The following is a 22,418-nucleotide window of genomic DNA, read 5'->3' as shown; positions in this document are numbered from 1 at the left end:
TCGCAGTCGAATAGACACATCACTCCCATTTCAACACAGGTACAATCACAGCCCCCGGGTGTCTGTCCCCTCACGGTGTCCTCAGGGCCGGTGCGCTCCCCTCAGGGCGCGGTGCCCGCGGTGCCCGCTCTCCCCTCAGGGCGCTCCCCTCAGGGCTCCCCTCAGGGCTCTCCCCTCAGGGCTCGGTGCCCGCTCTCCGCTCAGGGCTCTCCCCTCAGGGTGCGCTCCCTCCCGGCCGCCCCGTCCCGCTCGGCGCTTCCTTCCGGGCGGCAGCACCGCCCCGGCGGGCAGCGATGGAGCGCGGCGCGGCGGGATCGCTGCCCCTCGGCCGCCTGGCCGGGCCGCTGCCCCTCAGCCGCCTGGGCGGGCCGCTGCTCCGCCGGCTCAGCGAGCTGCTGGACCGCGCGGCGCCCGGCCGGGGCTGGCGGGAGCTGGCGCAGCGCGCGGGGAGCCGCGGCACGGTGCGGCTGAGGTGAGCGGGGAGCGGCGGGGCGGCGGCGGCGGCACCGCGCGGGCCGGCCGTGGGTGCTTGTGTTTTGTCTCTAATCCACTCTCTGAAAATCCACTTCATAAGTGGAGGTATCACCACATACTGAAGGTGTCTGGCCCCCAGGTTTGCGTGGCACTGAGATTTAATTAAAGAAATGTTGATGAATCTTTCTAGTGGAAGTACGTAGCCTTGTATTCGCTTTAGTCAGCTGTCATTAATTCCTAATTTGCGTTGATTGAATCAGCTGTGATTGAAAGCACGTGATGACAGCACCAGAGTTATAACTCCACAGTTCAGATGCAGTTAACCACGCTACACAGTCGCTGTGTTAGCCTGGGCTCTAGCAGTCACTTGTTTACAGCAACTTTCAAATCAGTCTTCCTGCACTTTGAAGCTAAGAGTCTGACTCACTCTCTACGGCTTCTGAATTAGGCTCATGGAAATGAAAGGTGCTGTGCTACTTTTCCTGCTGAGAGTTTACAAGTGAAAAATACAAGGTTTCTTAATACATTTGCTGAGAATTTTGCACCATCCAGCTCACTAATATCAGTTTCTGTCTGTGGGTGTGCCACTGAATGACCGCTGAACTCCTGAAACTTCAAGGAAATGCTGCAAATACGTCCATATCAGCTAGGAATTTCCCATCTCTATTTTAAAAATCTTTTTGTTTATCTACAAGTGATTGTTAAGCCAGGTCCTTTCTGAGAAAAAGATATTAAGAAGGTTTGTGATGTCTTTCTCACGTTATTCCGTAGCCCCCAGGATTTGGAGCAGTGTTCCCTCCAGGTGCTGGAGCCAGAAGGCAGTCCCAGCTGGAGTCTGCTGAAGCTGCTGGGGGATCGAGGCTGCACTGTGGTGGAGCTGGCAGAGTCCCTGCAGGCCCTGGAGCACACAGAGGCTCTCCGGTGTCTCAGCTATTCAGGTCAGTTGTGGGCTGTGCTGTCACTGCAGCCCTGGATTTTAGACTGGAAACACTCAAGGTTACACTCTACAGTAACTAAACATCTTTTGTGCTTGAATTGAATTTTTCTGATCTATGTTCTTAAGAGCTATTTGTGATGCAAATCAGGGGAAATTTAAAAAAAAAAAAAAAGTGGAACTTTTGGAAAGAGCAAGTCTTTAATCTTTCTGTCCTTTACATTGAAATAGTATTTTTACTAATTTTACTTTACATTGAAATGCTTTTTGTGTTGGGCAATGCTAGAGGATTGTGATGCTCAAAAACTACTTAACACAGCTCCGAAAAGCAGCAGACGAGGCGTTAAATGGGGAACTGAGGCAGTGATTTCCAGTGCTAGGTGTAGTAGGAAGTGAGGAAAGCAGGGAATTTCAAAGTGCTGCAGCTTTTTTGGAGTAGTTGACAATGTGTTCCACTCTTTCAGAGTAATCCTGTGTGTGCAGGCAGCTGATAGAACCCACAGCCCTGCCAGGCAAGGTGGCATGATTTCCAAATTCCATGTGCCCTCTGTTTGAGGCTGTTGTCTCCTTGGATTCTGGTCTAGTTGTACCACCCAGAGCAAAGAATGCTTCGAATAATGATTTTTAAACTTCTACAGTCAACTTCCCCTCCTTCTTCTGATGACCTTGGCTGTACCAGTAGATCTGTTTTTGGGACCATCCTGTGACAGGATGGTTTAGGTTAAGAAAATAACAGCATCATATAATGGTGTCAGAGTTGCTCTCCTGGCAGTTAAGATTCAAAGTGGAAAATTTTACCTTGCAGAAAACCCCAGCCCTGTGTTCTGCAGGAGTCAGAGACATAAAGCTGAAACCAAGGATTCAGCTCATAAGAGTGCATAAGGAACAGCAGGAAAATTTACTCTGTTGCACTTAAACTCTGACTGCTTTTGACTCCCAGAGGCTGGGCCTTAATCTGAACAGCTCAAAGAAATTGTTGGGAGTGAGCAAACAGTTAAAATTAAGAATATCTTTCCAGAAAGAGATCTGTGATACCATGAGATACATTATTTCCTTTAAAATGAAAATATCTGAATGGTCTATTTTAAATCTTTTATGAGCTCCATCGAGTACTGATCAATTTGAGCATGGATTTTGTCTAGTGGAAGATGATTTTGAATGTCTTAAAGTAATATAACTGATTGGAACTGCACATATACAGAGTACAAACAAATTATTTTCAAGTATATTTAATGACAGAAATGTTCTTTGCTTCAAGAGCAATTTAAATGCAAATATAAATTATGGACTTGTATTTCTTTATAACTTTCCTATGTGTAAATTCTGCCTTAAAGGTATAAAGATCATTGTACAGCCAGATTCTCAAGCAGTGCTCTCTGGTCAGGTCGTCAGGTTGTGCTGCTGGGCAACAGGACACCCATTTGTGCACTACCAGTGGTTCAAGCAAGAAAAAGAGGTAAGAGTTCATAGAGAATGCAGGGTTTTCAAACAGTGAAAATAACACATGATGATTTTGGATCATCCTTTTTTTAAGACTCTAATTCACAATGAGAGAAGATTGCTGTATATACTCATAAAACTGAAAGTTTAAGAAATGCTGGCTAATGATCCTATGAATGTGCTAAAACAAAACACTGATTCCTTATATTTTTACACCACTTCATTCCTGAGGGCTGTGAATGTGGAATGGGGCAGAAAGGAAGCTGTGAATTCAGTTATCTCAGCCTACCAGTAAATGTCAATTAAGTGAAGTAGTCAGGATGCTGTTATGGACTTGGAAATAAATATTATTATGCTTGATCCTGGTTTAGATTAAACCAATTGAAATTGAAATATTTCTGGTTCACCTGTGATGCAGGTTCCCCATGGTAATTCTCCAGAACTGATTTTGAGTTCAGTGAGTGTAAAGGATTCTGGATTTTACATCTGCCGAGTGAACAGTGAATCTTCTTTCATGTTCAGTCGGTGGGCACGCCTTGAAGTTTGTGAGCTTCAGGATACGCCTCTGCCTCATGGTGAGTGGCAAAAATGCCTTCTGAAAGTGCCTCCCTGCTTCCTCAAGGCACTTGGGTCCCTGTTGCTGTGCTTAGGTTGTCTCACACTTCCTTTTCTTGTTACTTCATTTTCTAAGGGCGCTTAATGGGTTTGCCTGAAGACAAGCTGTGCATTTGTAATCAGCCTCAGCCACAACACCTGACAGTGGGGGATGCTTTGGTACTAGAATGTGGAGCTGTTGGAAACCCAATTCCTAATTACCAATGGTTCAGAGATGGATTTCCTTTGGCAAACGGGAGCAAAAATGTCTACACAGTAAGTTACTGCAACGGGCCACACTTGGGGGCTGATGTTAAGCACCTTGAGCTTACCACAGAAAGTTTGCTTGAAGAAAATAATTTCTCCAGAACCTTGATAACTTCTGATGAAGTGCTGCTTTTAGTTTCTTTACCCTTTCTTGGCTATAAGGCTTAGGTGCAAGGCTTAAATACCTGAGGCAGGTATTTTTTGCCAGTCTGTTGGGGTGATTGTAATGATGCTTGCGTAGGTAACTTACGTGGATGTGGGACATCAAGGAACATATTGGTGTCATGTTTTCAATGACCGGGAGGACAAAGACAGCAAGAAAGTGGAAGTAATTGTAGGTAAGGAGTTCTTTCTTCTGTTTCATACAGGTCAGCTTCTTTGTCCATTTCTTCCACAGCATTAAAATTTATTTTTGAAGCTTTCAGTATTAAGCCAAGCACATGCCTTCTGTATTTTCAGTTTATCCGTTTGTTAAAACACCTGTGCTTGTGTCCAGCAAATGGAATTTTAGAGCTTTGGGGTTTTGTGGTAACCAGACAGAAGTGCTATCCCTTTTTGGCCCTGCCAGCATGTATGTCTTGTTAGCAGATTGCAAGCTGATTTATGCTTTGTTACAATTAAAAACCACTTTAACCCTTGCTGGGGACATGAACTCTGTTACATGGAGTCCTTCAGCAATCAGGACAGGTGAGATTATTCAAGTAAAATGAATGAACACGTTTCAGTGCATGTGTATTTGCAGTGAAGAGGAGCAGATCTGTTTGTATAGCTCCCAGATCTATCTGGCAATACTAGTGTGTAATTTCCTAACCTAACAAACACCCTAGTTAGTACTCCTGAGTTTCAGGAACCATTACTGTACAGTGTTCTGGCCAACACAGATTTACACTGCTGTAAAGTGAGACAGATTGCAGAGCAGCTTGAAAGTGCCCTTTGTCTTCCACCTTGTGTGCTAACTCTCATAACTGAGAGCTTCTCTTCCAATTTTTTCCCCTCCTTAAATCGCAAGGAAGGAAAGCTATGGCAGTGGAGTGCACAGAAGGTAATGTAAACCTCCAGTTGTGAATCAATTTAAAAGTCATGATGGGGATGACAGGTTGAGTGTGTTGCTGAAACGCATGCGTGGGTTAAGTGCCTGGATTTAAAACACTGATGGATGATGCAACAATCCTTTTGCATGTGCTTCTCTCTTCTTTGCCTGGACACCATGATCTAGATCACACAGGAGAAAAAACACGCTACTTTCTTCTTTCGTGATATTGAAATGAATATAAAGATCTGGAGATTTCTTCGGTGGGGCACAGGAGGCAACATCCTAGCAAGAAAATCTGGAGATGTTCAGGAACCTGAGTGATCTTAGAGAGCTGGCTAGAGCCAGTTCCAGCATCAGCTCCATGTCTGCAGAAGTGTTTCTAGCAACTTCCTTATGGTGGTTTCTGTTCTCCTTTGCATCGTCACAACAGGGAGGAAGTGTAGTGACCTTTAATGTTGGTACCATCCCTCGACTACTGAGCATCTCAGAGTGTGCAATATTCATGGCACAGGGGATTGTGTACGATGGAGCGAGGCTGCTCCGACAGAATACTGCTGCTTCACAGATGTTACTTTTCTTTTCTCTGCTTTCCAGTGTTCTCAGAATAAAGAGGTGAAACCCCTGGTAGCTTAGAATGTTTGAAAATTGTGTCTGAAGTCTTTCTGAATACACATGGCTTCCCAAAATCAGATTTTTTGCTCAGGATGTTGCTTTTTCAGCAGCCCTTCAAACATCTGTTCTCTAGTGGGATGATTCTGGTACCTTGTTCCTTTTTCCTTCAACCTGCTTGCATGCCTGTGGGATTGAGGTGTCGTAAGTGTCCCCCCCTTTGTTTTTACGTCTTCTGTACTGCAATGCTGTGTCTAGTACAGCTTGATGTATTGCTATAGGATTTTCTCTTCTCTGTGTGGAATAAACACAAAAGGCTCGATGTGCAGAAATGCAAAGCCAAAGTATTTTAGAAAGGCATTTTGTTTTCTGTGTTTGGCTTTAATAATGGCATGGCAGTTACATTTTTAAAATGGGGGTTCTTCTTTTTCTTGTTTAAACTATTACTTTATTGGTGTTTTTCTTCACAGAAGATTTAAGTGATCTTCAGGAATCAGGCAAGTGATAAGTTTTGAAAAACTTTAATTTTGTATCTTTATTTTACACTACAAGTCACTGAAGGCTCGCTGGGTGCAGTATAAATGTTACAGTACTTGGATGTATCTGTAACTGAGAACTGAATAGGAGCAGCACAGCTTTTTAGTTCCAAGAGATTTAACTTAAAGCATATAGAGAATCGTAGGGGTGCTGTTTGTAAAATCACCCAAGGCTGCACGCCTGCTTACACAGATACAAAGGGAATTATCTTTCTTGTCTGTGGTTTCTTGGGACTTTCAGTTTTAGCACAATGCTGCTTTCTCAGGAAATTAATGTGAAAAAGGTGTGAGGTGTCTGGCTATCACTCATGATATGTTGAATGGCATATTTCGTACAGTCATTTTGGAGTTAGCCAATGTGATTTAAAGTCTGTTAGGTGTTTATTATACAAGTGTAGATCCATAGATCCAGGGGAGATTATCTGTGATACAGCTTTCCCAAAACCTCAGCTCCCAAAGATAGTTTCCTGGGTTAGGTATGAAATACATTTATGTGTGCCCAGCCTCAGTTTCAATCACTAGAGGGCTTCTCTGTCATACTGTGTCATGTTATCCAGGTACTTACTGTTTCTGGTGGCACAGCATTGGCTCTGCCACCCCTCTGTGAAGTACAGAATAAAAGAATTATCACATCCAGATGGGAATCCCTGCTAAGCATCCCTCACCTTGCATGTCTGCATTTTGTTTGGAGAGGATGAACTGTTCAGATGTCACTGAAAGCATCAATGAGCAGTTTGTGAAATTCAGCATCTATTCTTTCTTAATCTATAGAACTAGCTATTCACATCCTGTCAGCTTGTTTGCTGGAAGAGGGTGAAGGAAATCAGCTGAACAAAAACAACAATATCAGCAAAACACCCCCAAACTCCACCAAAACAAAAAGAGGACTTTTTCTTGCATTGAGCTAGCAAAGTGTTAGAGAAAGCAAACACTAGATTGTTTGCTGTGGGGAAGATGCAGTTCTTTTTCTGTAATCATTGACATGCTGCTCTTCTGTTTCAAGCAGACCCACAAGAGGAATCAAGTCACAGACCTGTGGGTAAGTAGTTTTGTATTGAAATGACTGTGTGTATTTGACATCTAAGAGGCAGATTTTTCTGAGTATTGCTACAACTGACACTGCCAGACCTATGGGGCAAATAGAGAGCTCCAGGCAGGGAGATCTGTGGGTATTTGTGTGGTCCTTTTAGAATGCTTGCTTGCCCTTTCAGGAGTAAACTCTGCTGAGGGCACCAGTATTTTTAGTGACCCTGTGAAGCATCTGCAGCTTCTCATCTGTTTCAGTTTACTGCTTCAGATTCCTGTGGCCAGGCCCTAGCCAGTGTGTTACTCCACTCCTTTGAATGCTTGAAGGCAGTGGTGTTGGGGTGATGTGACAGAGAGGATTGCTATCCTGTCTGCTGAGGAAATGCTGTCCTGGCAGGCTCAGCTCTCTCTGTTCCATCATGTGGATGCTTTGATGCTCATGAAGAGATGGGTAGCACATGTGATAGGAATAGTTGCTAGCTTTTTTATCACATTATTAAATTTGCACTGCAGGCTTCAGTGGTAGGAATGTTGTCCCATTGATACTAAGCCAGGTGGGAAGGCCGCTAGCCTTGGTCAGAATTCTGTGGCTCTTTCAGGTTCCTTGGTGTGAGGGGGAGTGTCAGTGCTCCCCTCTCACATGGGTAAGTTTTTTTTCTTCAGGCTGAAAAGAGAGTTTAGCTGTGTTTTTGATGTGGGATGACTTGCAAAATCACATCAAATACTGTGCCTGAATGAGATTGGATACTCTTTCCACTTTGGAAAACCTTACATTTGCAGGTGTTGAATCCATGGAATAAATAAACGTGACTTTTTTTCTCTGTGTCTTGGCAGCCACAGACAAGGTGGCTCTGTTAATAGGAAACATGAGCTACTGGAATCATCCCCAGCTCAAGGCTCCAATGGTAGATGTCTATGAATTGACCAATTTGTTAAGGCAGCTGGATTTCAAAGTTGTTTCTTTGCTGGATCTTACTGAGTCTGAGATGCGAAGTGCAGTGGATGAGTTTTTACTTCTCCTGGACAAAGGAGTTTATGGTAAGGACATGTAAAATCCCACCTGAAGTAGGTCAGTTTTGTACGTATCAAGCAGCAAACATCTGGTATTTGCCTCTGCTAAACAAACTTCAGGGTAAATGTGATGCTTGTAGAACGGGAAGAATAAGTTAAGGTACCCACCCATCATATCCTTTGACTTTGGTTAAAATGTTATTGTTCCTTTACTTTTAGGAAGTAAAAAACAGAACATGGAGGAAGTTCCTTTGCTTTAGGAAATAAAAAACTAGAACAGGTCAAAAGTTTGAACCTTATTCTTTAACCACACCTAAATGTGCAGCGCAGGCTTTTATTTTGTTTGATAGTATTGGTAGTACTTTGCTTGCCTAGATTTGATTTTGGGAGACAAGGCACAAGACAGAAGTGGGGGAGAGCATGATGAAATTGATGCATGGAGCAAAAGCCTGGCATGGAAAAGGCTGAGTGATCTGGTTTGGAGTGTAAGAAAAGTTCTTAGGTATTCCACTGACTGCCACTGTTTTGGCATTTTTCTAAGATTGTATTTGCTAAGATTGTATTAAAAGTTCCAAAAATTATTTAGGACAGAGAGCAAAAAATTTTCCCAGGTCCCTATTTAATAGATTGCAGAATTCCTGTAGTAAAAGCCCGTTTGAGAAAACGTTATTTGATCCCTTTTTGGACCACAAGGTCAGCTTATTTCTTAGCATGACTTTTTTTGTGGGTGTGTTACCTGATGCTCTGTCTGTGCAGAATTGCCTGCTCTGACATTTGGGCATTTTTATCTGAGCCAAAACTGCCTGACACGAAACCTTGGTCTGGCAGGAACATGAGGCTTTTGAGAGCAGTTTGCTTTTATTATTCCCTGGGAAATAGATGGGCTTATCTATTTGGCTGAGCTTTGAGATTTTTGCACCTTCTCAATTTTTCTCAGTAACTGTGGACACGAATGTAGCAAATAAAGTACTGAAAGGGTTTCATGGATTTCTCAGCAGCACATGTGAAAGCTCTTACATGGCATATTTCTGCAGTTGTACTTTTCCAGCCAGTTGATATAAAAGGTAGGCAGAACAGTTTTTCAGTGGTGTTTGGCAATAACTACTTCAGTTTAAATGATCACTTTGTTCTTTCTGCATAGTGGCTATTAATGGCTTAAAGCCTATAAAAGATTCTGTCAATGCACAAATAGGTAATGATTTATTGCCTTTTCTAGTGGGCATAGCTTCAAATAGGAGAAGAGGCATAGTGGCTACTGCTGTTTAGTCCCTGCTACATATAAACCTGATGCCTAGTAGGTTGTGTAATTCTGGCTTGCTGCCAGGAAAGTGGCATTTCAGTTGCTGGTCCTTAAGGGCAGGAGTAGTAAACAAAGTGGTGATGATTGTCTCCTCTGCTGTCTTAGTCTGAGATGTTCTAAATGTAGGTTGCAATTAACATTGTATTCCACACAGGGTAAAAGCACAGACCCGAGTGTTTGAAAGGCTAAAAATATTTAGGCTGCTTTCTTTTTAAATGAGAGGGGCTGAGGGAGGGAGAGAGGCAGATATCACTTAAATGCTGACGTCTCTGAGGAACCTGAGCCTACTTAAAATTGTTGTGTGTGAGTCTCTGTTGAGGCCCTCCAAACATGTTTACTCCACTTACCCCAGGTATGTGCAGATTTATTTCTGATCTTGAGCTCAGCATATTAACTGTTGCAGGTACTTGGCACATAGCACAGTCATCTGCCAAGGATAGAAAAGGAATGCAGTCAGTCAGTAAGTCAATTACTTACAGAATATATGCTCAGACACATAGAATCTCAAATGTAACCCTGATTTAGGTCCACATCCAAACTCTGGAGATCACATTAAGACTTTCCTTTTAACTTGGGGCGTGACACAAAGTCATGCTGTTGCACTCCATACCATTTTTAGCTCTCTTGAAGCTCGCCTTCATATTTTCATTTCTTGTAGCTGTGTGTAGTGAAAAGGTGAAAACATCTAGCACGCCCACCTCCATGAGCTAAATTAACAGTAGATCATCTCAGTATGTTAGGGTGAGGCTTATTTTGGGTTTTCTCTGACTGTGCCTGTGTTGTAGTGACTTAAATTTTTTGGCAAATTTTAGTAAAAATAACAACATAAGAATATCGTATCTGACAGCATAAATTGTCAGATTTATGTTGGCTTGTTCAACTGAGAGCTATATTCTAATTGCAGATCTGACCCACAGACTGCTTTGACTAGATAAATAAAATTTAAAAGATGGAATTCGCATCATTAGGGAGAAGCAGCACTGGGAATAGGCAATAGGAGAATTCAGTTAAATCATGCAACTTGATTGTTGTGCAATCTGGTAACTGCATTTTACAGCAGTAGAGATTATTGATTCTAAGATCATCTAATCTTCATGCAAATGTATATAACTTTAATATTGGACATTTTTATTCATATAAGGAAAATCTAAATCCTAACTTGCAGTTCCTTTTCTCAGGGTTGAGAAAAACTTTAATTCCTTGATCAGGTTGGTTTTCTCCTACAAAAATATTGCATATTTTATTGAAGATTCTAAAACTTAAGATGTTGTAGACTGTTGTGTAGTGACACATGAGGGCAGGATAATAATTTCTGGCTAGGTAAGCATGCAAAGAATTTGTTTGTTTGTTTGTTTAGTAGACCCAGAAGAGTCATGAGTCTGTAACTAGGAGATACAGCTGCAATCAACTGAACATGAACTGATGTTAGTTTGGTAACGGGGATGTGCTCTGGAGTCCTACCAAACTTTTCAGCATTTCTTTTCTGTCTATGAACTGCAGACTTACTGCTGCTCAGAGCTTTGTAATCGCACATGGGAAGAAGATGTTTTACAGTTGGCACATTTCCTTGTTCCTATCTGTGAGCTGCACATCACACAGGCTGTCTCTGTTAGAGGTCACAGCGACTTAGAGCATTTAGAGTGTTTAACTTGGTATGCTTATGCAGATATCTAACTGATTTATTGCATGTGTGATTTTTGTGCTTCTTTTAATTTATTGTGTCAGTGTATTGTGGAGTTGATGTTAACGTGGCTTTGAGTGGCTTCAGTGAACCCCCTGGCCCACAGTCCGTGCTGTGTGTGAGGTTTTGATCTGCTAAAATGGACAGAAGTCTCTGATGCACTGCTCACTGTCACACCTGTTTTGAACTCAGGTTTGTTATACTATGCTGGCCATGGCTATGAAAACTACGGGAACAGTTTCATGGTTCCTATTGATGCCCCAAATCCCTACCACTCGGCAAACTGCCTGTGCGTGCAGAACATCCTGCGGCTGATGCAGGAGAAGCAGACGGGACTCAACGTGTTCCTGCTGGATATGTGTCGCAAAAGGTATCTCCTGCATTCCTGGGTGCTGAGAGCTGACCTCAGCTCTTTGGGATCTTCACAGAAAGCTGGGCCCACTGCTGATGAGAAGTCTTTAGGCTGAGAATTCACTGTGCTGCAAGGTTCACGGTTCTGAGAATTCACACCGTGCACCTGAGTGCTTTTAGCATCAGTAGGATTCACCCACAGACTTCTGCCTGTGGCCTTGGATAGAGATGCAAACCTGGGGTTAGACTTCTTCCCCATGGGTACATACCTGCCTCCTTATTTCAGTGACATTTATTTCCTTCTTGCTGTTGTTTTTTAAAAGTTATAGAAGTGAAATTGGGCATCTTAAAGAAGAAACGGGACCCTTTCCCCTGGGATCATTACCTAAAATGGGAAGATATCAGAATTCTGTTGGTCAGAGATTGTTGCCAAACTCTACTGGTTACTGCAGCATGCCCTTCTCTGGGTAATGCATGGTGCCTCTGTCTTTACACTGCCCTCAGGCAGTGTTGATGGTGCTGACTTTTGTATTTGAGCAGTCAGGATTCATTCCAGACTTGCAGGAGTGAAACAAATTACTGGTTCTGAACTCTGCTCTTTTTTGTATTTTGAATTTGTTGCCATTATTAGTTCTCAAATTATTATTTTACTTTACTGTGCTTCTATTTATTACAGAAATGAATATGATGACACAATTCTTATCTTGGATGCTCTGAAGGTTACAGCCAACATTGTTTTCGGATATGCAACGTAAGGAAGTTTTTCTTCTGTGCCACAGAAATGACTGAGATTGTATAGCTGATCTTTTTCAGAACTGTGCTGTAGGCCAGTAACCTTGGTCACTTTTCAAGTGCAAAAACTGCTGAATAGAAGCAGGAGCTTTACTAAAGTTGTCTATAATAAATTTAAGCTCCTCCTACGAGCAGTTTGATGAACAGGTCTAGTCTGTGATATCATTTTAAGAGAACCTTCCATCAGCTGCTTGCAAGGGAGCACAAAGAGCAGGTTGGCCTTGGACACAAACTGGTTTTCATATTGTGGAGTTTCTTTCCCCATTCTCAATATAAATTTATTCTTAATCATGCAGATTTTTCAGTATTTTTGCCTTGTCTGATACTGATGATCTCACAGGTGCCAAGGAGCAGAAGCTTTTGAAATTCAGCAGTTGGGGTTGGCCAATGGAATCTTCATGAAGTTCCTGAAGGACCGTTTGTTAGAAGACAAGAAGGTCACTGTTCTGCTTGATGAGGTTGCAGAAGGTGAACTCCAGCTTACTGCACTAACAGTCTCCTCAGTCTGCATTACTGAAAACAACTTTGCTTCCATGTCCTTCCTCTCATGGTGAATGTGTTACACTACTTAAATCTTTCTTACTGTGTTTTGTTCAAATAGCAGGTGCCACTGGGCAGCATATTAACAACATTGCTGATGCTGAACTGCTTTAACAGTGTTCAGTTTTATACTTTCCTCTTCAGTGAACCTTATTTGTTCTGAGTATCTGCATGGAGCTTTGAATTGCCCGTCCACAAATCTGCTCTTCTGTCCTGTGGTGCCAGCTGCTTGTGGTAGTCCAGTCATTTGCATGTTCATTTAAACAATTAACATAATCCTACTTGCCTCAGAGTGCTGTAGCAATGATAATGATTTGTTCTCTAAGTGCAGTAAAAAGGGCAGTGCGCTGTGTTAATTTGCCTGGTTCAATGGTTGTATTTTTGAGTTGGTGGGAGAGGCACTAAAGTGAAAAGTATGAAGGGAAAGCATCCTGCTTCTCTGCAAACACCTGCTCCAAGCACAGAATAGTGTCAGACTGGTGTGTGTAGGTGCATCAGGCCAGCTCTGCCCTGGGTTCAGCAGCCTGGGGCAGCTGCAGGTCACAGAGCTCTGTGTTCTGTTCAAGAGTGCAGGGAAAGACTGACTTGTCAGGCAGCGTGACGAGCACTGCTGTGAGCACTGCCAGGTGTGGGTGCTGGAGTGCACAGGTGCTGTGCAGAGGAATGTTCCCATTGAGCATTCCATGGAAACAGCCCCCATGGACAAGGCTGCAGCCTGCTGGCACCGTGGTTCTTGCTGTGCCTTTGCCACAAGAGTGCAGTGCTGGCTCATGGTCAGCTTGGTGGCCACCAGGTCCCCGAGGTCCTTCCCTGCAGAGCTGCATCCCAGTGAATCCAGGCCCTTTGTGGATGTGTGTAAGGGATTATGCCTGCCTGGGAGCAGAACTTGGTGTTCCCTGTTGCTGGACTTCATTACATTCCTCTCTGCCCAATGCCACAGCCTGTCCAGGATCTTCTAAAGAGCAGTACAGTCTTGTGGGGTATTAGTCACTCTTCTCAGTTTTTAATCATCTGCAAACTTGCCAAGTTTAGCACTCTGTCCTGACATGTGGGTCTTTAGTGATGCTGTTAAATAATCAATATTGGGCCCTTGTATCTAAACCTAAAATACTCCCTTTGCCCTCAATTCTTTAGAATCATCTCCTCCAATGTAATTACTCACATTCTTTAAATTAGTCACTCTAATTAGGACCTTACCCAGTCAGAGCTGTGGTGCTGCTTGGACTGGCTCTGAGGAACAGGGGATGACGTTGGCCAGGCCACATGCAGCCCCGAGGGGCTCTGCAGAGCTGCTTTGGCTTTCAGGGAATGAAGAGGCAAGGAATACTTGTAAAACTGCTGCTCTTGATGGATGTGCTGGCTTGGCATAAACACAGCAACCACACATTGCAGGAGGGTACTTAATTCAGCTGGAATTGCAGCAGCATTGATTTTGAAAGAACCTCTCTGCATTTTGTTTTTAGATATGGGCAAGTGTCCCCTTACCAAAGGCAAGCAAGCCCTGGAGATTCGCAGCAGCTTGTCAGAGAAAAGGGCATTAACTGATCCTGTTCAACAAAGCACACCTTCTGCAGAGTCCCTGGCACGCAACCTGCAGTGGGCCAAAGCTCATGGTACAGTACAGTCTGCTTTTGGGTGATCCTAGTGCCGTGATGGGAGAAGGAAGAGCTTGTACTATTGAATGAAAATGGAAGCAATTCAAGGTTATAGCTACATTTTCATTGCTATGTTCAGTTGGAAGTTTTTGTGTTGGGGTTTACCCCTACATGAGATAGTAAAGAACGAGGTCACGTGTAGAATTCATGTATATTTGGTATATTTAAGACCACTCAGAGACTGGAGAGCAGCCTCACAGGCTGTCTGCCTTCAGGGACAGTCTCCCAGTACTGCCTGTCTATCTGTGACATTTGTAAGATGTCACTGATCTCATTCTCATCAGCTGAAGTAGCCAGATGGAACTGTATGGTAAATGTGCATGATGAAAAGAAGTTTTCAATGCAGACAACTAAGAAGAAAATAAGACTGAGATGAGTTCCAGGCTTCCCAGCCTTTTAAGAAGGGCAGTGGGGTTTAAGACCTTTTTACCTTTTTCACCTAAACTTGTTGGAGTACATTTTCAGATTTCTTTCACCGTTGGGGCAGAGGGTCAGGGATGGCATTTCTAAGACCACACATCGTATAGGAAGACTCTTTCAGAGATGCAGATGTTTGTTTGTGATACCAAGCACTTAATTCTTCTTTGTTAAATGGTGGGAAAAGAAATATGCATATGCTGAGTTTACATTTAGACTGCAACAATGTGTTATTTATTGGCAGAGCTTCCAGAAAGTATGTCCCTTGAATTCCAGTGTGGTGTTCAGATTCAGTTGGGGTTTGCAGCCGAGTTCTCCAATGTCATGATAATCTATACACGGATAGTTAAGAAGCCCCCTGAAATCACAGCTTGCAGAGCCCACATCACAGACTTCCCACTCGTAAGTGCTTCCTGCTGCTGTCTTGTGATCTTGCTCCACTGAAGTTGAAAATTTTCTGCTCCACCCATATCAAGCTGCATCTTGTATAATAAAATGGGTCTAAAGTGCTGCAGCTTCTCAAACTGAAAGAAATACTATTTTATGATCTACAAATTCTGTATATTCAATTAATTTATTTTTTTCTTGCAACAGGACTTGGATGTAGATCCTAAAGAGACCAATAAAGGAACTCCTGAGGAAACTGGAAGCTATTTAGTATCAAAGGACCTTCCCAAACACTGCCTCTACACCAGGCTGAGTGCACTGCAAAAACTAAGGGTTAGTGTATACTATTCATTACAAGTTTACCCAGAAGTTTACATTGTTTATGTTGCTTTGCAGTTCTGTTGAGTCAGCTGTGTATTGTTAGTGTAGCAAGCTCTTTGGAGGGAAAGAATGGATAATAACACAGTTCAGTGACCTTAATTTAGGCTGAAGAGTAAAAGGCAGGGAATTGATGCATATGCAATCCTGAAACCAGTGTGCAAGGCCCTTTGTGTTTTCCAGGCCCATGCTGAACTTGGCCAAGATGGTTATTTTTGTGCGGATCGCCTATTGCATGCTCTGAAGGTGTTCCCTATGCTTTTTAGGAAGAACATGATCTGAAGCAGAGCTGCCTCTTACAAAGTCATTAGTAGGAGATGGAAGTGTTGTGTATAATCAGCCTGTGCTCCTGGGCACACAATTTTTGAAAGGTTCTCACTTCAGCAGACTGGGGCACTGCTAAGTGTCCCTGTATCTTTGTGTCATGAACATCTGTGCCAGACACAGCCTGGCATCTCTTCTTCAGTGATTTTGGCAGCTGAGGTAACACAAGTGCTTCTGGAAATACAGAATGTTCAGTGAACAAGCAGTGACCAAAAGAGGGCCTCAGGAAACAAGGCCTGCCCATTGTGTCTCTAGCTCTTAAAAGGTCACTCCGCTTCTCCAGGAGACGCGAGCCTCTCTAAGGGTTTCCTGTAGTGTTTATTTGGAGAGGAAGTATAACTTTTTCTCTCCCCCTCTTTCCACTTTTACAGGAACATTTAATCTTCACTGTTTGCTTGCACTATGAGTATTCAGGAATAGAAGATACAATGGATGAAAGAAAGGAAATTAATGTTGGGAAGCCCCTTATTGCTAAATTAGGCCTTCACCATGGATTCAAAACCAGGAACTGTCCCCAGACCTGTTGCATGCCTGGTTATCCTTTTCATAATCCAGTAGAATCGAGTCCAGAGGCAGCTGAATACTACATCCCTAGCCATTGCCATCCCAGTTCCTGTCCAGGTGTTTACCATCCAAACTGTGCTTGCTCAACCAGCATCACACAACCAGAGGCATGTTCCTGCAATGGAACCTCAAGGATACTGGCTTCAAGACATGAAGTACAGCATTATTCACCCACTGTGGAAAAGAGTAATGTACCAGTAGAGACCACTGATGATACTGTGGAACTGGAATTCTTCCTCTCTGACAGCCTCAGCTTGTCTGAACAGCAATAGCTGGGATTTGTTTGGAATAGACCAAAGTGGCATCCTTGAACAGAGGGGCCCCCTCACTGCCTCTCCATCTTCTCAGCTTTGGAGACTTCTGGACAAGGCCCTGGAGAGTCTAGATTAGGTTCTGGGAATGAGGTTGTGATAAAAATTTTTCATATCCTTACAGACAAAACTGGACCAGTAGATTTAGGAATGAAAAATGAATTATTTTTTCACCTACTATATGTTGTTTGATACAGGGAGAAATCTGGGCTGCTCAGTTTCCTATTCTGTTCTTTGGCCATCATGTGTTAGGATCAGTCACTGATGTTCCAGTGCTTTGGATGTAATCAAAAAGCAGCTCTGACTGCATTCTCCTCTCTGATTGTCAGATGTCCAGTGTCTGACAGCATCTGAGATAGGTGAGATCTGTGCAAAGAACCCAAAACCTGGAGAGCCAGCAAACTGACATCACTTCTGTTTTTAAGAGAACTACAGATTATCAGGGGGAGCCACAGAATCATACTGTGGCAGATTGTTTTTATTATGATACTTTTTTTTCTTTTACATAACACAACACTCTTAAGATTTTTGCTGATTTTTATCTGGTTTTTCATGTTCTGGAAGAACACTAATTGGAAAGATGAGGGCAAATGCCTGCTCATAGCAAACAAGTTATTTTATGGTCAGTCTCACAGACATGCTGAGGGCTAAAGCAAGCATCACAAGAAAAGTGATCTTTTGTTAGGTCTTTGAAAGTCTTGATGCTTTGAAAATGTGAAAATACTGGGGTGTGAGGAAACTAAAAGGGAGTTTTCAAACAGGGGTAGTAGCCTCTTCTGCACTGGTAATATTGAGAAGAAGAATTGCTTTAATTAAGGTGCCCATCATAAAAACAAAATAAGTGAATGTTATTGAGGCAGACAAGCCAGTTTCAGTCTGCAGTGGAGAGTGCTGCGATCTGGTGACCTGGCAGTACGCAGGATGGGCACTGAGGGATGTCCTGGTGTGGCATAAAACTTTTGAGATGGGAATGTTAATGCATCTTTAACTAGATCTGGTGATTTTCAGGTTGCTCTATGCTGAAAGGTGGGTATGGGTACATGGATATAGCTATTTCCAGGATGATAGCCATACCTGATAGCCTTGAATTTTGTTTCCCTTCTGCAGAGTGTTAAATGAGATGTACTTGCATTAATTATTCTGTGCAGTTGCCCTCTAAATCGTAGTTATAGCTTGAGACATGGCCTAGGAGTGTAATACTTAGCTAATACTTCATCAGTTTCCTAATCTCTTTAAAAGTTTATTCTTTTTTCTTACTGTGTAATAAATCATTGTCCACAAAATTATGTATTATGTGCATATGTATTTGCTACATTCTTCTATGCCTTCCAGCCTTAAAAAGCCCAAAACTTTATTGAAACAAAACATGTAGTGAAATAATTTCCTTAACAGAAAAGAAGGGGAAATCTGAATCATGAGCTTCAGCTCAAGATATCCAGATCTGGGCCTGGGTTGATACCTTTGGTTCTCAAAGCTCAACCCTTGCCTCTTGAGATGTGCAAAGGTGTTTGATCTTTAATAGATACCCTTGGACATATTTATGTATTTTTGTACTTTCTGTGTGTGAATTGATTTAAATCCCCTGTGGGAGGTATAGTATGGATATTGCCATCTTGGATCTAGAATTAAATTCCTGCTGTGCTTATAGGAATTGAATCATTTCACAAATGTTAAATTAGTCGGCAGTTAGGTGCTGCTCTCTTGCCCAAGTCCGAACCCTGAGCAGGGCCTCCCTTGGTCTTTGGCATCCATGGTGCCTGTGTAAATCATTCTGCATTGATTCTAGGCAGATTTTCCTCTGTGTGCATCATCCATGTAGCAGTTACCAGAGTGAACCCTGCCATTCAACCTCATCCCCTTCTTGCATTTACATTAAACCTGCTTTTGCTAATACCTTTAACAGAGGTTCTCTAAGTGACCTAAACCACTCAGACTTGTCCAAATCATCTGCCTGTGGCAGAATAGAGTGTGTGGAGGAAAACTTACCTGTCTGAGCCCTCTTTAAAAAGACAATGGTGATGGAAGGGCATTTTCTCACTGCAGCATTGTCTGTAGGAACTGTTCAGAATGAAATACTCTGGTTCTTCAGCACAAGCTGCAAGCAGCACCCGTTTCCTTTGGCCCAGGTCCAGGAAAGCACTTTAAAAGTTTAACAGGCATAAATTAACATTTCAATCTTAGTGAAATTGGTGGGATTAAAAGACATGCCTAAACCTAGGCACTTGTTACAGCTCTCTGGTTTGTGGTACCCTTTCTAACTCGAAGCCTCGGGGTTTGTTTTTTTCCTACGGGGCAATTATTTGGAGATAATTATTTTTTGCTAAAGTATCTGGTAGGCTCAATTACTTTGCCCTCTGCTTTAGCATGGCTGGGCGGTTTTGTATAACTTAAGTGTTTGTTACCTGGGTTTGGACATTGAATAGGTTTAGAAGAAAGGTTTAAGGTAATCCGAATAAACTCAGGCTTCTCTGGCAAAAGAAAGGTCCATGTGCTTCAGAAAGGCCAAGACACTTCTTCCATTGTCCCTCACCACTCTGCAGTAAGGTGGGAGTGCATTTATTTCTGTACCTCTACAGAGCTCTGCAAGCTGGCTCCTCTTGTTATCCTGAGAGTCCTGAAACTGCCTCTGGCTCCAGAAGGCCATCTGCACCACTGACCTCTTCAGCAGATTTCAGGGCTGGTGTTGTCGTCTCTGTAGTTACTGCCTTGGTTCACACATCAACTGCTTTTCCTCATTCTGTCAGCTAATTAGTAACTTTGGCAGCTCTCACACGCAGTAAGCTCCTGGGCTATGTTCACCTTGACATAAATTCCTCACTGCTGTAATGCGGATATGTTTCAGTATTACTTCTTCTTTGCATAGAATTTTAATTCAGGCACAGTAAGATCTGCTCACTTTCTAGAGCGCAACATCCTGAGCTCCAAGGTTTTTGCTGGGAATTGGAGACAGGTTTAAAGTATCACATAGAGGAGGACAGGTTGGGAATTTCAGGGAGTTTGGTTTGTTGCGTTTTTTTAAAAGGTTGATCATTTAGTCATTGCAATAGTCTAGGAATGGAGTGAGGACACTTCCATATTGTGGCAATTAGGCAGTTTCTAATTTCTAAGGTATTGCTGCAGCAATTTAGTCATACCAGGCCTGTTTGAAGAGCTAATGAGAAGAAAAGCTGTCTCCCATGGTCGTGGTTGGCGCACAGTGAGCAGGAGCGCCGGATCCCTGTGGGGGTGTGTTAGCACAGGACCAGCCTCCACATCTGCAGCGGGTGTGGGAGGAGGTGACCAGGCCTGCCCATCGGCCCTTCAGACAGAATCTGCTGGCACCCTGCTTTCAGCTTTCAAAGCCATTGCAATTAGGATGAAAAGTCTTCAACCTGTTATGCAAATTACTTCACTACACATAAGATCAAGCGGCTTTCAGATGCTTCCTGGGCTCTCTGATGACTTAACGGGGTAGTTATGATTTATTTCATCTCTCTAAACACAAGCCAGCTTTGCTTCCCGACATCCTGTAAGAAGAGGGATGTTGATTGTGCGCTGTAGGACAGCACAGGTCACAGACTGGCTGAATACACTCACTTGGAAGGGACCCACAAGGATGCCCTGCACGAGGCCATCCCCAAGAGTCACACCCTGTGCCTGTTGGGACTGTGACCATTCCCTGGGGAGCCTGTTCAGTGTCCTACCACCCTCTGGGTGAAGAACCTTTTTCTAATATCTAACCTAAACCTGACTTAACCTCCCCTGCCACAACTTCAGGCCATTCCCTTGGGTCCTGTCAACGGTCACCACAGAGAAGAGATCAATGCCTACAGAGGTCAGCGCCTCTTCTGTGGGTTACCATCAGGCAGCCTGTCAGAAATTCTTCAAGACTGATTTGAGATACTCATAATGTACCAAATCCAGTAATTTTTTTGTCTGTTAGAAGTATGCCAGTCTTTTAAGAAGCTACACAGTCACTATAAAATACTGGTTTGCTGATTCTCCAAGCTTTGTAGGCTTTTTTTCATGTCTGCCTTAGGGATATGCAGAAAACTGCTGCAGATTCTGGTTCAGTGTTGCAGCTGCAAGAAAACACGATTTTGAAACACCCATTGGATTACCAGCTCTTAGTGGAAATAGTGGGTTCATTTGAATCAGAAAATAGCTGTGCTTCATGACAAGCCATTTTTCCACGCTGGCAGGTAGAGAACTGAGACTGTTTGCACCGCACTGCATCCCAGCACATAAATCAGAGGTGGGACTCATTATTACTGCAGAGCCTCCCTGCTAGTTTCTTTCTTGCTGTCTGCACTGGGATAATCCAGGTTTTAACATGAGCACAACATGCTTTCCTGTGGTGGCATACACAAGAGCAAGCCACTTGCTAGCTGGAGTGAGTTTTACTTGGAATGAGGTGTTTTACCTTCCACTCTGGTGTTGCCTTGCCATCAGCATTCTTTTCTGCTTTTCTGATCTGCTGAGAAGAGCCCAGCAGGCCCTTAGTACCCTGCATGTGCTGGGACACCTTTACACCTCCCATCATCCTGTTCTATACAACAATCCATGGAAACTCATCATCTCTGCTGCTGGCAAGCCAATAATCCCTTCTTTTCCTTATAAAGGAGATAAACAATCCTTTTTTGTTGTTGTTTTGTGGAGACTGGAAAAGTTCTACCTGATGTCATGCAACAATTCTTAACAGAATATGATAGCAAAGAAGGATTAAACCCAGGTTTGTTACCTAAAGGTTCCCAAGAGAAATAACTGTCCTTTCTCAAGTAATTTTGTTTACAGTTATTTTCCTTTTAGACTAATTAGTTACAGTATTTTCTTACTGCTATAGTCTTGATGCTAGTTAATAGCTATAATACAGTTAATATATAGTTAATAACAGGGATGTCTTGAGAATGGTATTAATAATGTTTTTCCTTATACAAGTGATCCTGAGTCATTGGTGACAGCAGCTTCTCAAGCTGGCAGATGGTGTCTCTGTAAGAAAACATGTTTTCTTGCCTTGCCCATCAGTTCATTCCCAGACTGAGCAAAGAGAACTCAGTAGTAGCATCTGTTGATGGAATAGTTCCTGTTAAACTCCATCTGCCTGCCAGCTCTAGGATGTTCAAACTGTGGTGTGTATATAAGGTACAAAAGGTATAATCAGAATTCTGATGTATCACAAACTAGAGTGGGTTTAGTTATGTAAGATGGACATTTTTGGACAGCCCTAAGTAATAAAATATCTCACGAGTAGAGAGATGATGCTTAGCAGTTGCTTTTTCAGCCTGCATTATTATTTGCACCCATGCAGTGCAAGATGGAGATTTGTGACTGATCTGAAGCCAAGCCACTTCTTGCACGGTGGCTGCATGGGAGCCTAGCTTCTGAAGCAGAGGTTTCGGAGGAGAAGGGACAAAGAGAAAAGATCCCTGGGGCTGGAAAGGAGGATCAGCCCCTCCCCACCCAGACAAGTGAGCCTGTAATTCGGCCAAGCAGGTGCAGGCAGCCTCCAGCACTGTCACTGGTGACAGCAGCAGGTGCCCTGCCATTGGCTCGTGGTGGCCACTGCCCTGCGTGGGAAACCCATGCTCAGGCAAAGCTGGGGGAACGTGTGCCCCCCACACCTCGTGCCCCACAGGGAGCAGTGCTCTGTCAGTGGGGAACCCTTCCAGGCAGGTGACTCTGCTGTAGCTGCTCTTTCACATGAAAAAAGTCACGAGGCTGCCACCTGCCCTTTTGTACTGCAGAGGGGAAAGCCATCTGAGACTGCTGATGTGGCTGCTGCTGAGCAGTGAAACTCTTGGGGCTATGGCTGGAT

General features: G+C 43.3%; 1 protein-coding gene across 1 annotated transcript; it reads left to right on the top strand.

Moving 5' to 3' along the window:
• The first annotated feature begins 293 nt into the window (after positions 1-293).
• On the top strand, positions 294-17,011 carry MALT1 (MALT1 paracaspase). Its single transcript, XM_033085645.1, has 17 exons — positions 294-472; positions 1,246-1,412; positions 2,743-2,864; positions 3,267-3,423; positions 3,540-3,718; positions 3,951-4,047; positions 4,719-4,751; positions 5,822-5,848; positions 6,891-6,926; positions 7,748-7,951; positions 11,098-11,275; positions 11,933-12,007; positions 12,389-12,516; positions 14,052-14,201; positions 14,905-15,062; positions 15,255-15,380; positions 16,121-17,011. The coding sequence occupies exons 1-17, from the start codon at positions 294-296 to the stop codon at positions 16,583-16,585; spliced, it is 2,481 nt and encodes an 826-aa protein (XP_032941536.1). The 3' UTR covers positions 16,586-17,011.
• Positions 17,012-22,418: the final 5,407 nt, after the last annotated feature.

This window comes from Catharus ustulatus, chromosome Z, assembly GCF_009819885.2.
Source record: "Catharus ustulatus isolate bCatUst1 chromosome Z, bCatUst1.pri.v2, whole genome shotgun sequence".
Taxonomy (NCBI): domain Eukaryota; kingdom Metazoa; phylum Chordata; class Aves; order Passeriformes; family Turdidae; genus Catharus; species Catharus ustulatus.
The sequence above is the reverse complement of the archived record's forward strand: the minus strand, read 5'-3'. Positions and strand labels throughout refer to the sequence as shown.